The sequence below is a fragment of the Helicoverpa zea genome, chromosome 2 (genome assembly GCF_022581195.2).
Source record: "Helicoverpa zea isolate HzStark_Cry1AcR chromosome 2, ilHelZeax1.1, whole genome shotgun sequence".
NCBI lineage: Eukaryota > Metazoa > Arthropoda > Insecta > Lepidoptera > Noctuidae > Helicoverpa > Helicoverpa zea.
Genome location: NC_061453.1, coordinates 11,894,532 through 11,910,444, shown reverse-complemented (window position 1 = coordinate 11,910,444; position 15,913 = coordinate 11,894,532). Strand labels below are relative to the sequence as shown.

Sequence of the window (15,913 nt, the reverse complement as noted above, 5' to 3'; positions counted from 1 at the left end):
TCGGGCAGCGGCGGGCGGCGCGCGGTGGGCGGGGAGCGGGGCGAGCGGGGCGAGGGGGGCGAGGCGGGGGGGCTCTGACCTGGGCGCGCACGCGGCGGCGGAGTGGGCGCGCGGCCGGGCCCACCCGCACGGGACAAACTCGCCTGGCTCCATGTACTCTCCGGAGAAACCTAAGCCGATAAACAACATGGTTACATTACATCACAATTAATAACAAAATAACACGTTTAGTAAGGAGCACTAATAAATGTCTAACCAATGGTGTCGTCGTCCGATGAGGCAGAGGCGAATCCTCCGTAGGATGATGATTGACCTCGGCATGGGTCACTAGCTCGGGAGCCTGCGGAACATTACTCAGTTATTGACGAGCTCCCATCACTGGACTGTTCACATATAAATGGATCCCCGTGCCGTCAGTGCATTACGGAAAGTGCGAGATGATCGAATAGGTGCATTAATGTTTGCATTCAACACCCGCCACCCACAAGATATCGGAAATGGTCTGGGTGGGATCATTCACAACAAAAATAGATATTTAGGGCAACACGAATGAATAAGATGAGATTGACCATTTCTATATCTTTCTTTGGAATTAAAATAGCTTCATTTCGCCTTAGCAGCATCGAGTAAGCATACTAAATAATAGTCTTTAATATTTCAAAATAATCTCTACAGTAAGTGGCTGTATGATATGCTCAATCGATCTACTGCAATTGAATAGGAATAAGAGAGAAAGAAACGAATGACAATCATTAGGAACGAATGAATGATCGGTACAATGCGTTTGATAAAAGAAAAGAGATTGAATAAAGACCCATGACTCCTTTACCATGCCCGTTGCGTCTAGTTTGGTTACATACTTCTGAGAAATAGAAACGTTTTCTGTTTAGTAGTAGTTGGTAGTTAGTAGTTGGTAATTATTTCGACTTTAAAGGACGAGTGATGAGATAAATTGAGAAACAGCTAAATAAAAATACGGATTGTATCGACATAATAGAACGACGGATTTAGAAATACATAGTAGAAAACCCACGGAGAGCTAAATATGAAGAATTATAAAATAAATAATTTACGATTGTGGTTGTAAATGTAACCAAAATAGACATTTATGATGATATGCCTGAAGATGACAAACGGTTAGAGATGATCCATCAAACAGTTTAGAAACGTTGTAATAATTGATATAACAAGCCAATTTATATTGGGCCCTTACGATTTGATTGCAGTACAGTTTTGAAAGCTGAAAGAAACAAACACAAATCTATGTGAAGTTGAAATACAAGCGTTGGAGATATATTTTTAAGCTTTGTCTACACTGGTATAAATATCGTGATACATGTTACGGGATTTGTACCGAGGTCATGTATTTGCAAAGTTTTGAATATCGCTAATTGAGAAAAGCACATGCCAATACTAATGTGTAGACGCAGCTTTACACTGTTTCGGAAAGTGAAGGCTAGTTTTCTTCTATTAATTCTATTTACTTATCTAAATATTTTTTAGTTTCATAGACAGATTATTTGTAAGCAATATACTTTACGGACAATTATTAGTTTAGAACTACTATTTTTTTTCTAAGTTAGTAACAAAATCCAGTACTAATATGTATTTTACATAAATAAATCTATATTCCCATGATTAAATTGAATAATTAGTGCACTCCCTCTAAGGAGTCTTCACTCATTATAAACAATGATAGAAGTAAGAATAAACTAAATGACAATCGTCACTACGCGGTCTCTAGAATGAACTCTAACGCCAAACAAATGGCAACCGTCACGTCTACACGTCCTCTAAAATGAGTTCTAAAGCTACACAAATAAGGTTCATTTAGCTACAACTGACCTTGTCCCTCGTGGTGGCATAGGCGGTAGCTGCGAGCGGCGGGCGAGTGGCGGCCACGGGACGCCGAGCCCGCGCCGCCGCCGCCCGAGCCTCCTCCGCACTGTAGCCCTTCATCATCAGAGAAGCCTCCAGGTAGTGAGGTTGTTTGTCCCACTCCAGGGAAATCGCTGCAACCGATGTAAAACCTTATTTATATGCTCGCTGCTAATGTGAAAACACGTGACGAATGGAAATGGTAACATCGATTGGGAGTCAAAATAAATTAGAACAGAATTTATGAACTTAAAAAAGGGTGATTTCCAAATCAATTACAAACCAAAACAAAAGAAGTAAAAAACAAAACAAAATCAGTGTACCACATTACCGTAACACCCTTTGACTTACGACCATTCCCAACACTCAATATATTTGTTGATTTGCGTGATAAAGATAGAATTTTGACATTAGCTCCATACATGTAACGTCAAAATCTTTGGTAAGCAAAAGAACAGATAGATAGAGTATCGGGGTCCAGTTGATCTCGTACGTACCGTCGGAGCCGGGCGGCAGCGGCAGCAGCGGGTGCGCGGAGAGGGACTGGTTGAGCGGCGCGGCGGGCGCCACGGTGCCGCGCGAGCCGCACACCGAGCGCGCGCGGAACGACCCCGACCTGCGACAGTCGGGCAGAGGATGGTACTGACACCAGCTTTTGGTTTCGTGTGGCCGACACAGATCACATACAAACTATGTAACCCCCTATTGACGCAATTCTATCTGACATCTTACATGATTCGACTAAAGTATACTCGTCTTCCTAAATTCGTGTCCTAGCTAGGTCTGTCAACTTGGTACGTGAAACTTGAACTTCCATAGACTTTGCAATGGCGGAGGACATGACTGTCAACAGTTTTCAGCTGTTTCCATTGCCTACATCCCCGGCGCCAACAGACCATGGGAGTGTAACGTACGAACTTGCCAGGCTACGTATACCAAATGTCTGCGCACTTCACCCCTTATACCGTCAATTCTATCTGAGCCCACAGATATTTCCTCGACACACAATATACTCGACTTCCTAAATTCGTATCCTAGATTAAAATTAACTTAATGTATAAGGTGCACGGGAGAGGGGATAGACGCTCACAGTATTTCGTTATACGATGGAGTTTTGTCAAGTAATGTGACTTGGCAGTTAGCAATGACGTCATCAGTCATGGCTGCCATTGGCTTCATATGAACATAGGTTGCGTAGAATGTAGGAAGTCAAGCAACTGTCCAGTATGTAATCTGTGCCCATACAAACGCGTCGCGCCGCGACGGGCCTGCGGTCCTCGTGCGTCAAGCAAGCGTGACCAACTAAGTTCTAGTGTCCATCTTACAACTAGTACAACTTAGGTGATTTCACACTGATAAATATTAACAACAAAAACCTAAATCAAACTTTGTTTTCTTATTATTTTATTCCTGCTGATTTGGCAAGAAAGTATATAGTGAATGTAATAAAATGTCGCGACTATTAATGTACCAATGAGAGCGCAGACCCATCATGAGGCCCTACTGAACGACAACACCATCCTCCGACCGATTGTCAGTGCCGTCGCAACGCAACGCACTCGTTTATTTGGAAGAAGCGGAAATTTCAACGGATACAGCGCATGCTCGAGTATAATGCTAATCACCATCGATTAATACAAAACTATCGAAGCCTCACGCTAACCAGTTCGTTATGTTCGAGGGAGTGTTACATGCATCTGTTCGTAATCGCGCCCGACGTCACACAAACGCCCACAAGACAAAACCAAAAGCTAGTGTCTCCCAGCCCATGCTAACCACTCACCTTTTAATACACTTATTCTAGTATTAACGGAATGTTCCCGTACATCCTACCTATACCTCGGTTTGACGTAACAAACTATATTACATCTATAAGCGTTGTCTAGCTACGCCTAGCGGTAGTTACAGTAAGAGAGCTATATTATGTAACTATAGCGGCTTAAGCTCATATATTATTGTTTACACATGCAGTATTGAGTTCGACACGAGATAAAAGTGACATCTCGTTATATTTCAGTCACTATTATATCATGTCGTGTTAATGCTACTTTAGTACTAATCTGCAATAATAGCTAAGCTTATGTATATAATTATTTGTTATGAACTCACCTTTGGAATGTTTGCCGTTTGACGTAATTGTCCCGCACATACTCGACGATTTGTTTCTGCGTTTTACCGCTATACCTATAAAGAGAACAAGATGATTTATATCAAGCTGTCAAAGAGATTATTGTTGAAGTAATAATTGATTTAAATGGAAGTATCAGACAACTTTGTTGGTCACTTAATCGGTATAAACTTTATGTGGGTAGTGTCCAACACAATGGTCAACACTCAATTTCTAAGTAAACGATTAAACTAAGTACTAACTTAGCTAGTAACTTCTAACAAGTACCTATCTAGATATCTTCTTGGTATTTATTTGATGAGAAAGGTAATGTTAAAACGTGATCGAGAATGATCGCCTACGACAAACACCTCGTAATTAAAAACCAAAGTAAATAAATAAGTTCTACAAATGTCACTTGTTAGATGACAGCAGATAGAAGAGTATGAAAGAAGACAATAATGCTGCGCAGACCCCAAAAAATGGTATAGGGGCAGGAGGATGATGATGATGAAATAAGTTCTACAATTATCTCTCACCTAAACGAAGATCCTCTAGATATGACCCTGGTCTTAGCCCTGGGTTGTCGTTGCACACTGGAACATCGGAAGAAGCCGTGGTTCTCCACGCATTTCTTCCAAAAGTTCTTGCATTCGTTGCGACCGTCGAAGAAGAATTCTACCACGTCGCGGTAGTAACCCTGATGAAGGAAAAAAGGAAGTAGTTACTATTTATCAAGTTAAGATTGTATGATATTTTCGACAAATCATGACACATGACTTTGTCAAAATGAATTGGAAGAACTTTTTGTCCATTTTATGATTTTTTGATAAAATTGTTTGTAATTATCAGGCATTTAAACAACTTTGATGAGCTTGACTTGGTTTCAACATAATTAAACTTCTCCCAACCCATTACATCTTCAAAAATGATTTCAGTGTTGATAGCACACCTAACAGGAAGACTATACTAGGCTATTTATCCGAATACGCGGAGTAGTTTCTACGGAAAGCGGGTGAAACCATGGAACCAGATAATTAAAAACCAAAAGCACACTCACACTAACATAACCCTCCGGATGCAGCTTGATAAGGAACTTTTTCCTCTTGAACGAGATCTTCCGTATCTTTGCCCAACTGAATGTATTGATCTTCGTATAGTTCTGAAACACTATGATGCCTAAGTGCGCTACTGCGAGGTTCAATGGAACTCCTTCATGATCTTTGGCAGGATGCATTTTAATACCTGAAAAAGGGGTAACATATTTTATGGTTAGTTAAAATTGAAGTCTCTGTAAATAAATTGTTAATATATTCTGAGTTCCGAATACTAAATATTTTTTATTTATTAGAACTACAGAAAAGTTTAATATGACTGAAAGGTAATTCTACGATCCAACATCAAGTATTCTATCATATTTCAGTTAGTAATAACTTTCGTAACTGTTAACCAAGTTACTCAACAAAAAGTTTGTATACAGAACAGAAAAAAAACTAAACAAAACTTGGTACTCACCATAAAGTTCACATCTCCTCGCCGTTTCTAATAGATTTAAGTCTGCCTCCGCGGGGCTCTGGCCTCTGCAATAAAAACACAACAGTCAAACTCGTCTGATTGGTCCAATAACTCGGATTATAGTTCCTCAAGATTGTTTCCTTTGCTTTGTTCCAATTTCAGTAACAACTTTTGTTTTGCGAATAAATACATCTTGGATCGCGAGAAGCGCAAATTGATTTGGTTACCAGCAAATTGCGGATACTAGCTAAGGTCGTCTGGGAACTTTTGGAAAATTCTTTATGAGCGCTCAAAATTTACTTAAGAAAGGTTAAAATGTGAATCGAGTATATTTTCATAATACAACAAGATATGGTAAAACTATTCTTTAATATTGATTCTAGTTGACTAATCGATAGAAACCCAAGGTTATCCACTTAACCACCGAGGTTTTATTCCGTGTAACTTACAGATGCTTTTTATGGTTCTCCATAATCCGCCTTTCGGACTCCGAGTCCTGTCCGGGGAAGAACTTGTAGCCGCTGAGGTAAGTGTGATCCGGGTAGTCTTCCGGCACGAAGTCCCCACATTCCGCTAAAAAAAGTTAAAAGTCAGTTACAACCTTCTTTGAGTTTGGAGTACATTCCTTGATCCACATCTTCGTGTAAAAGGCCTGACACAACCAAATGATTCGCTAATTAAGAGGTGGAATAAGGAGTAACTATCGTCCTTGGCTCGAAAGTAACGGACCAGTTTTATATTATTTTCCAATCTTTATAGACTTAATCTACTTGAATAATAATAGAAAATACATGAACAACTTCCCAAATATATGTCATATTTTCAAAATCAGCATCGTCAAAATATACCACAGCGCTATGAATAGGGGTGTAACAAGCTACACTATTATACATGGTGTTACGAATACTAACTGGACGTTAATGCAGAAGCCACGCGACACAGCCCGCTATTAATATGGAATTGTTGATGATTTAGGTCAAACCACGTAATTAAAGTTGTGTTGTATGAGGCTAGCGAAGTTTGTGAGCTCCATATAACTTATAAGGTCACTCGTTGTTTACCTACTCTTGAATTTTGTATAGGAGATTATAGACCCAGAAATTCTGAGATGGTGGTCGTGGTAACACCATTTAGACGTATGTCTGTGATTTCGCATAATGTATACTCGATTTCTGTGGTTGTGAACGGAGTATGAAACAATACATGTAGCAATATTTATTCGACCTTTTATTACCATTGTTTTAGTTAGTTGTATCCTAGTGCAGGGCAAAACCATTCATACTTAAAAAGAGTTATATGTCCCACCTATTTAGATATCTTAGCTGTACCACAAGAAAATAGGCAGATATCACTTTCCCTTGCTAACATCATGGGCTAAGCCATCCAATAAAAAATATTCCATTACATTTTCCCTTTGCGAACCCATGGGTTTAAAAATATCCATACCTTGTACAATATAGCTGGCCATAAGCGCAGCGGTGTTCTCATTGCACTGTATACAGCCGGTGGCCAGGTCCTTCTTGACTTGCAGACAGAAGAGGTACCGAGTGAACTCCTCCTCCAGTCTCGCGGGGTCTGACGTGTAGAACTTGACGCAGAAGCGTAGGTTCGGTTCTAACATTGATAACCCCACTTGACGACACATCGGCTTTTCCGAGTCTAGCCAGTACTGGTGGAAGAAAAATCAAGTAATGTAGTCATTTCAGTGTGATCGGTCTCTGTTTAAGGCTTTTAACTTATGCGTTTTTGACTACCGTCAAGAAACGCATAAGTTGAAAGCGCCCTTAAGATAAAATCGAAAAGGAAATAACGACAAAGGCGATAGTGACAGCGAAATTATTGAGGTAGGTCAATTACATGACTTCAGATCATATCGTGTATATAAGCAAACTTTAAAGAGGAAGTCTCTTAGTTACCTGAAACACTACATGTAGCTAACGACATACGCAGATCAGTCTTCAGAAAGAGCATACCCATTTTTCACCTACTACACTGCTTATTGCGTTCACAATACTAGAAAGAACTACGCTACGGAATATCTTTTCACAATTCAAAACACAATACAAAAGTTTTCAAGCATAAATGTTATTTAGAACTCATTGTATTCGTACTACGGCCAGCATAGTAGCGTTATAAAAACAAAGCTGGCTTCTTGCTTATACTGTTACATAACGTAGTCGGTTATACTCTTTATTTCCCAGTGATCATACTCCCTTTTATGTAACAGTCTACTAAATCCTGAACTAAAGTAATCTCAGTACCAACTCCATTATTTTTGGATTAAGTTTATAATTATTTCATTCTTTAATCTTTTTAATAGTTACATTCGGTAAAACCTGTGTTCAGCAATGTATGGATGTTAAACTAAAAAGACTTCCTCAAATCCTCACAGAACGATTACGATAAAACGATTATGAAGGGTTCCCATAGAATTGCCATTGTTCAATTTATACGCAAGAGACCCAGTAAAGATTCGTCAATCATGAATTAGGCATGAAGATCCTTTTTTCACCATTTACTGTGAAAAAGAACTGTTTTAACTTTTTCCAATGTAAAATCAACGGTCTAGTCCTGACCACAAAACCTACGGCTTTTAGTATATGCGTTATCCAATTATAGTTGCACTCGATTCTACTACGAGTAGGGTTTCTAGAATAACGCTTGACTTCACATAACCTAGCGTATTATGACGTGAAGTAGATGCACATTTTAAAATTGAATATTTTAGAAAATATTTTCTTATTTTCTTTGCTTTATTTTATTCACATGCATTTATTTTACAAACGCGTGCTCTCAAGTGAGGTCACATGACCTGTCCTTTGTAAAGGATATATCAATAAGGTCAGTGTCTGTACCCCTGGGGCAGCTTCAGGTGCTTGCACTCTCCTTTCGTTTATAAATACTAGACCATTACTTCGTGTTTCAATTTTGTGAAAATCTTTTTGGGTAATATTTGAAGAGAATATAAGTTTCTTTAGAAGTTGATATTTATGTTAGTGTCTTATAATTATTTATGGAAATATTTTGACGGTCAGTGGTAACTTACCCATATCTTCGTACCGCTAGCATCCTGGTACTCCAAGCCGAAGTAATCCGCTTCCAGTAGGTGAAGCTGCCGACATACTTGGTCAAATAGTACCCTGCCTAACGCCTTGGACTGAAACAAACAAAATATTTCATTGAAGAAGATATGTATTAAGTAACAACCAGTATAATGATGCAAAACCTAATTTATTTAAAAGGATATTTTCAGCAATTCCACTTTTTCTCTTATGAAAATGCAGTGATCGTATAAACATGAAATGGGCTAATTACGGTTATAAGTTCGGCCATTCAGAGAATGCGTTCCTGACACGTCGCGATTGAACTGACGACGTAACTTTGCAATGGCGTTGCAGTTACGATAAAAATATTTTTGCTGGTTGTTTACCGTTTTAACAATTGAGGAGCATTAAAACAACATTATTATATCAATAATCAATGAATGTTATAATTTTGTGCCAAACTGAGTGTCAAATAACTTGGTAAACAATATTTTTCTAAATCTATACTGCGCTATTACAAGGTTATGTCAGCGGTTTATATTTTGTAGTGCTGTGCTAAAAATAACAGGCAAGTATCGTAATCTGTTCTTATACAGTTATAATATAAAATAATACGTTTTGATTTTCTTTTTAAGAATTGGAAAATAATGGACTAGAAGACTTAATTATAACGTTTATGAAATATAAAAATAAAACTATGACCAAACCGCATTTTTATACTTAGATTAAAAATGGTAACCCCAAATGGCGTTATGGGCCGCCATTTTGTGACGCTAAAACAGTCGTCCGTTGTCGTTTCGTGCGCATAGACCACGTTTTTCAAGTGTTTTCGATCTGTTTTTATTTGATTACCCGGCTTTTGTTAGACCGAGATATCAGGATTGATTCTGTTATTGATAATAATATAATTATACATGTAGGCGAAGATGATGATGAAGACACCACCTCCTCAAGCAAATCGGAGTCTGATTAATATTCTGTTCGCACATTCAATTCAATGTACTTGTAACAAAGAATAAATAAAACAATTTTATTATATGAATATTACCTTTTTTTGGTTTCCACTTAAATAACTAAAATATAAAACAAATGATTCCGCCAATTTAAAACGAAAATAATCTTAAAATAATGCGGCGGTTCATTTTGAAGGAACGGTAACGAACTCAGTGTTATGTTGTGCCCATCACTAGTCGTGACTAACTGATAGGTGTCAGGAACGCATTCTCTGAACGGCCGAAGTATAGTTCTTCTACTTTATCTAACGATGACTTCATTTTATAAATCCGTAGGTATATTTCTTATGAACGATTGAATGATACGGACCCCAACGAGAACCTTGATAATGATCGGAAGGACATCAATCACTAGAACCTGTCAAGCTTCGAAGCTCAACATATAAAAGGACTCCCGGATACCTACCTACATATATGACTAGTATATAATGGGTTACATTATTCCCACGTAGCCTAGTTACAGACAAAAGCGAACACACAGATCGAATAGTCATTTACTATGCCATAGGATGTGACACCAAAACTATAGGAATTGGTTGTCAACAAAGTAAGTAAACCTTTACCAATTTTTCTCATGGATCCAATTTTCCGAATGATATCTTCTTGAGAAAAGTTAATTAATTTTGAGTCGTATTCTACTCGTTGGTCATACTACTAAAAAGCTTTGGACCAAAATGCCGAACTAATAACTTAAGAGTCATTTAAAGTCTTCTTAAATCCCGTAGTTTTTATTGCAGCGTCCTATTTCGTTTGTACGGTTCGCCATGGAATTTAGACGAAAATAAAATGGAGAAAACGGCTTTAAGGCTTTTTACTTCATCGATACAAAGGAAGGAAAATAACCCTCTAGCCTTCCATTTCAAGTTTGGCTTTGGTACTCATTTTAAGAAAGTTTTGAGACAAGATTTTTCTTCTCTTTGGCATCAAGTTCAATTAAAAAGGCGAATTTGAAATTGTAGTGTCTAAGCTTCAGCTGTCAATCACCAAATATTAATAAATATGGCTCTAAAACGCACACAAGCAGTTTATTAAGGAATAAATAAAATGTGTAAATATGTAGATATGAGTATCTACATATTTACACATTTTACTTACACAGTCTTATTTGAACGTATTGAACAAACATAAATCTGAAGCCTCAAAGCCGAGTAAACAAATAGTGGTAGCAAAAGGAACGTATTGAAATCGTATGCGGAACCGTAGTAATAAGCAAATAAACATATCCTTCACAGGTTTCGCCGTTTTTTCCGTTTGAATGAAATGTACGCTATAGGGATACAAATACCTAAACTTTCGGTTCAGTTCAAGCTTGCGTAGGTCAAACGTAACGTATATCTCATCTTTAAGATTGGACTGCCTCAAAATGGATTGCTTTTCAGACTAACAAAACAACGCTAGCATTAATTTCTAGAACGGCTTTCAGCAGGCAGCAGGAACTTCAAAATGGAAATATCTAACCATTTGACATCTGTGTTTGAAACTATGAGACTACTTTCATAATGGTATTATGTACTTTTTGTTCTGAAACCATTGTAAATTAAAATAAAAACCACCACGACAGTCATACAAATACTAAATAGGTAGGTATGTCCCGTATATGAGTATGCAAACCAAACAGGATTCAATATTCGTCTCGAGTCATAAACCATTATCCTATCTCGATGCTATACGTCATCTCAGGACTATAAGCTCCTTACTTCACAGTTTACAACACCATGAACGGGTAAATCAATATATTCGTAACGTTATACGCCTATCGCGTTTCGCGTTGCTCGCTCGTAACTTAAACTTGGTGTATAAAGTTACCCCGTGTTGACAAACAAGTGTAGCCTAAGTTAAACAGCAAGCTAACATAATCAGACGTCTTTGTTATTACTTTGTCGTTTTGTAAATGGGAGTTTAGTGAGCACTTGCTTAGATTTTGTAGGCTTCGTGTTGCTGAATGAGCCTGGAGTTTGCTTAGACCTTTGTTATTAATAATTAGAAGCTAGCCTTCAATGGAGCTTTGTAATAAACTACACTTAGTTATTTCTGTTCACTTGTAAAAACTTTGTTTTCTCTGTATAAAGCGCTTAAAATCACTGGTATTTAATCTCGCACTTGAGAAACTATAAGACAAATTATAGCCCACGCACAGACATATAAAAAAGGTTATGGTGACCCTTAATAATAACGGCATATTTTATTCAAGGACGACGTAGTAAAACGAACAATTCCTTATACAAATGTTGACTGAAATCGGGTGTTCATAGGCGCGTGGGCGGCCCCGTTCGCAATAAAACCCTCTTATAGAAATTACTACAAAAACGTAGGTATCTTTCAAAGTATCATCTTTGTTGAGAATCCTTACTATAGATAAAGCTACGATTAGAATTGTTCAACATTTTTATAACAAGACTCAATGGTCATTGTAACTCCGATTGTTCAGATTCCAGTAAATAAGAATGTGTACACTTTAGAAACTATTTTGATCCACGGCTGCGAAAGATTCCTGGGTTTCATTACGTTTTAAAGGCTGCTCAAAAGAAAGGTAAGGACATTCTTACACTGACGACGGTACATAAACTCACGATAATTCCCCCAAGGGGATGGCTAAGTAGAAACTATAGGACCGCCTGCAACGACAACGGCGTACTTCATTTATTTTATCCTCGTTCGTAGAACCGTATGCGACTACAGATCCTATCAGGACACACCTGACCTTTTTAACAGACATGAACAAAAATTCCCAAAATCTAGTCTTCCATCTTAGGCCAGTGGCAAGAGGCCACACTTCTTAGCTTTGTAAAACTGGAAACCAATTTTGAGTGACCTAATTATACGTAATTGATATCGATGAGGGTGTCCCATAAATTAATATAACATTCAAGAGTGTCCTCGTCCCCTTGGTATGACGCTACCGACCTCGGGCACCAGTCCGTTAACGAGACAGTTCGTCGGGCCGTGTACGAGGGGACTACGTTTCGTAATATAAATAGTTATTGGTGATTCGGTTGACATTGCTTGGATCAGCGTCGCTCATAAAATAATGTGGATCCTGCTTGAGGCAAAGACAATAAATATTATCTGACCCTTGAATATTATTCCAGATTGAGGATTCCAATGTTAATCAATGTTGAGACTTTGAATATAACGATATGAGGATATTACTGGATAAAACCTTATGTATATAAGTTAACGTAGGTATATTCCTATTTTTGCTTCATTGCACTTCTGATCTTTATCATCATCATATCATCTGACGCTTTGTTGCTGCAAGATGTTCCTAAGTTCTACTCAATATGTCCATAACGACAGGTCCTAAACTCCCAGTACAATAATTTGACCCCTGAGAAAATAAATAGTCGTTATTTACTTTAGAGTTGGTAAATTATTTATTTAAAATATTAACAGGCGTATAACCTATTTACTGCGTGACCTACTAAACTCTAATAAAATCAACATACACCTACAAAAACGTTCGTTTTCCTCTTAGCTCTTGCCACGCCTAAATAACTTGTAATCCTCAAGATCAAGCTAATGGAACCGGCTAAGAACCAGAAACAGAATTTTAGATGGAAGATAGATCATTTAAAGAATGCAAGTAGCAACAGTAATGATACTAACTTGACAATAGACGGCAGTTGTAGAATGAAAAGTAATGAAAGAGATAAGATCACGTCCAACAAAACACCATCAAACGATTACGTAATCCAATCAGGCACAAAACAAATAGCCTCCTATTTACTTTCGGAAGTATTTTTCTTAAACTTCCTACCGTTTACCCCAATAATGTGGCAACAATACATTAGTTAGAAGCGACAGGGCAGGCATAACAATAGCTGTTTGGCCTAATAAATCACTATGATAATCTTATTTAGTAGTGCGGAAGGAAGCCTCGGCCGTGAGCTGTAGTACTCATGTCAAGTACTAGATATTTTAGTACGCATTATTGTTGCAACAATGGCATGGCATATAGGCTTCGATTAAAATAGCTTACCCAATATGTAAGTCGAAAAGATAACAACAAACCAAAATGTTTAACATTAGCATATTCTGTAAACAATTTCATTTGTTGCCTACTTTCATTAAAATCAAGGAAGGAAAAGCATTTCAAAGCAATACAATCCAATTATTTTGTTAACATGAAGACGCGACTTGGTTTCCTAGTACCCATAAAACACGGCAAAGGGTTACAGAAAGTTCCAATTGCAAAAGCGGAACAATTTATATTAGAAACGCGTTCAAAGAAAACTTGTTTCATTCAACCAACTATGTCGTCTGTAGTTGTAGATTGTTGAAGTGTTCAGGCAGAGGACGAAATATCAATAGGCGACGTTGCTTCCAGGATCCATAGCAGTTTACTATTTTACTTGTACAATACATTTGACTCCACTTAATCCTCACAATAAATTGTCACTGCTGAAGAAATTAGATATGCATCTACAGGATAATTGAACAACCTTACCAACGAACAACGCATCTAAAAATAGACTTGGGCTTACATTGTACAAAGTCATCAAGCGAATTCCATTATTGGTTAGACCACACGTTCCTAGCGTAGGTTGACCACCACAATATGGACACTATACTACAACCAATTTTGGCCAAGATTGTTTAGAAGCATGACTAATGGTTTTGCGAGCTTCACAAATTAGATCTACGTCATCATCGAATTGTATTTGTAGACTTGACCATAAGTGGGTTTGATCATTATATCTAAACACAGTTACGTCAGTTTGGGAACTAAGCTTAGAAGAATTTGGGAAATAAGCTTGGAAATCAGTTTTGTAATACACAAGGAAAATTATACGCCGTTCAATTTATAGCAGTTTGTAAACACATTAGTTTGGAATTTAAAGCGAATATGCTTATGATTGAAATAACATCTGATATTGTGAAATTCCTCTTAAAGAATTCAAATTGAATAGAATAATTGCAGTATGAGTAGAAGCATTCGAATCATAACATGGTCAATTATTTGTCTACAAAATCGATGTAGAATTTCAAAAACATGATCGGTATGTTTCATTTTACATACAAAATACTTTTTGATAATGTAGGTACAATATTATTGAGCAAAAACACGATGGAGAAATCGCAAAAGCAGCAGCAAAAAAACCCTGTGCACGTTCTTACTATAGAAAAAATACCCGAAGGATGTGTAGGCTGCTTCGTATCGTATTTACTATTATTCAAGATAGCTGTCTATGTTGGGTCAGAGACGTGCCTGTCGAAGAATTGAAACTTTTATGTCACTAAACACGACCAGAATATACGATCTACTTTCGCAGATAAATAATACGTATTTTCGGAGCTAGCTCATCTGTAGTAAGAAGATATACTTTAATGGAACCCTTTCTATTTATAGTGCAGAAACAACAGCTTGGAATTTTGTCAACTACTACTAAAGCAGGAATTTCCAAGCCTAGAGCCTCTAAAGATAGCCTAGAGAAGATTTGTCGATGGCTTTTAGATGATCACCTAGATGTCACAGTCAACAATGATAAACTGCTTGGCTACCGGAACCGCAACTGATTGTAAGTCATGGTATACTGGCTAATACTTGGCACACGAGATGGCCTCGTTGTGCCGATATTTCACAATTTGCGCGCCAAGCTCGCACATAAACTTTTCACATCGAACTCCTGACAAGTTTCAGAGAACTGAACACAGATTCATGCTGGTTTACTTTAAAAGCAAGAGTAGTTAATATTCTTTGAAAGTAATTTTAGCATAGCTCAGATTCTCTCAGACGCTCACAGTATCAACGGTACCATTAAGTTAATGCTGCTCACATTTCTTGTGCAGTTGCTGTATTGATTTTATTACGTGGATTGCCTTAGGAGCAAAACATCCGCATTGGAGCAATATCTCTATAATTACTAAAGGAGTAAATTTGCAATTTCCGAAGTATCAGGACCACAGTGAACTGCCCTATTCTTAAAGTAAACAATTAGGGCAGCCCGGTTTATTTTTGTTTCTGTTTATTTATGGACTCGTAAGGCTCTAGCTATGACGTCAAAGGCTAATGTCGGAATTTGTGCCTTATCCCTGATGATATAAAGTTCATGACGTACTTAGTGAACTTAGATAAGAAAATCGTTATATTGTTTAAACAAGGTTTAAGGGCATTTTCTTAAACTAGGTCTCCTGTGAAAATTTGTTTTACAATCCATTTAATAACCCTTGTGAAGATTTTTGTTATTTTTAGCGGTCTACTTAAAATCGAATTTATTACAACTTATTAATCAATAAACCATAATCATGATGCCATTCACAAACATCTCTATATCGCAAGCGAAGGTGAGAATCCACCGCAACATAACTTTTCAAATTGGAACACAAAACACGGAAATGTCCTCGGATCCGAAAAC

General features: G+C 37.6%; 1 protein-coding gene across 7 annotated transcripts in view; it reads right to left on the bottom strand.

The window, feature by feature from the left end:
* Positions 1 to 15,913, bottom strand: part of LOC124636216 (FERM, ARHGEF and pleckstrin domain-containing protein 1-like) — a 63,090-nt gene that overhangs the window by 27,800 nt on the left and 19,377 nt on the right. For 3 of the 7 annotated variants that reach the window (XM_047172177.1, XM_047172186.1, XM_047172195.1), the window contains exons 4-15: positions 8,547 to 8,657; positions 6,947 to 7,169; positions 5,950 to 6,073; positions 5,501 to 5,565; positions 5,046 to 5,230; positions 4,525 to 4,685; positions 3,988 to 4,062; positions 2,376 to 2,494; positions 1,846 to 2,012; positions 1,214 to 1,240; positions 257 to 340; positions 80 to 170 (exon numbers count right to left, since the gene is read on the bottom strand). In XM_047172177.1, the coding sequence (XP_047028133.1) occupies positions 80 to 170; positions 257 to 340; positions 1,214 to 1,240; positions 1,846 to 2,012; positions 2,376 to 2,494; positions 3,988 to 4,062; positions 4,525 to 4,685; positions 5,046 to 5,230; positions 5,501 to 5,565; positions 5,950 to 6,073; positions 6,947 to 7,169; positions 8,547 to 8,657 (1,432 nt within the window). Of the gene's footprint in view, positions 1 to 79; positions 171 to 256; positions 341 to 1,213; positions 1,241 to 1,845; positions 2,013 to 2,375; positions 2,495 to 3,983; positions 4,063 to 4,524; positions 4,686 to 5,045; positions 5,231 to 5,500; positions 5,566 to 5,949; positions 6,074 to 6,946; positions 7,170 to 8,546; positions 8,658 to 15,913 lie in introns of those variants that run through there. The other 4 variants (XM_047172213.1, XM_047172203.1, XM_047172220.1 and 1 more) reach the window with 4 other exon arrangements.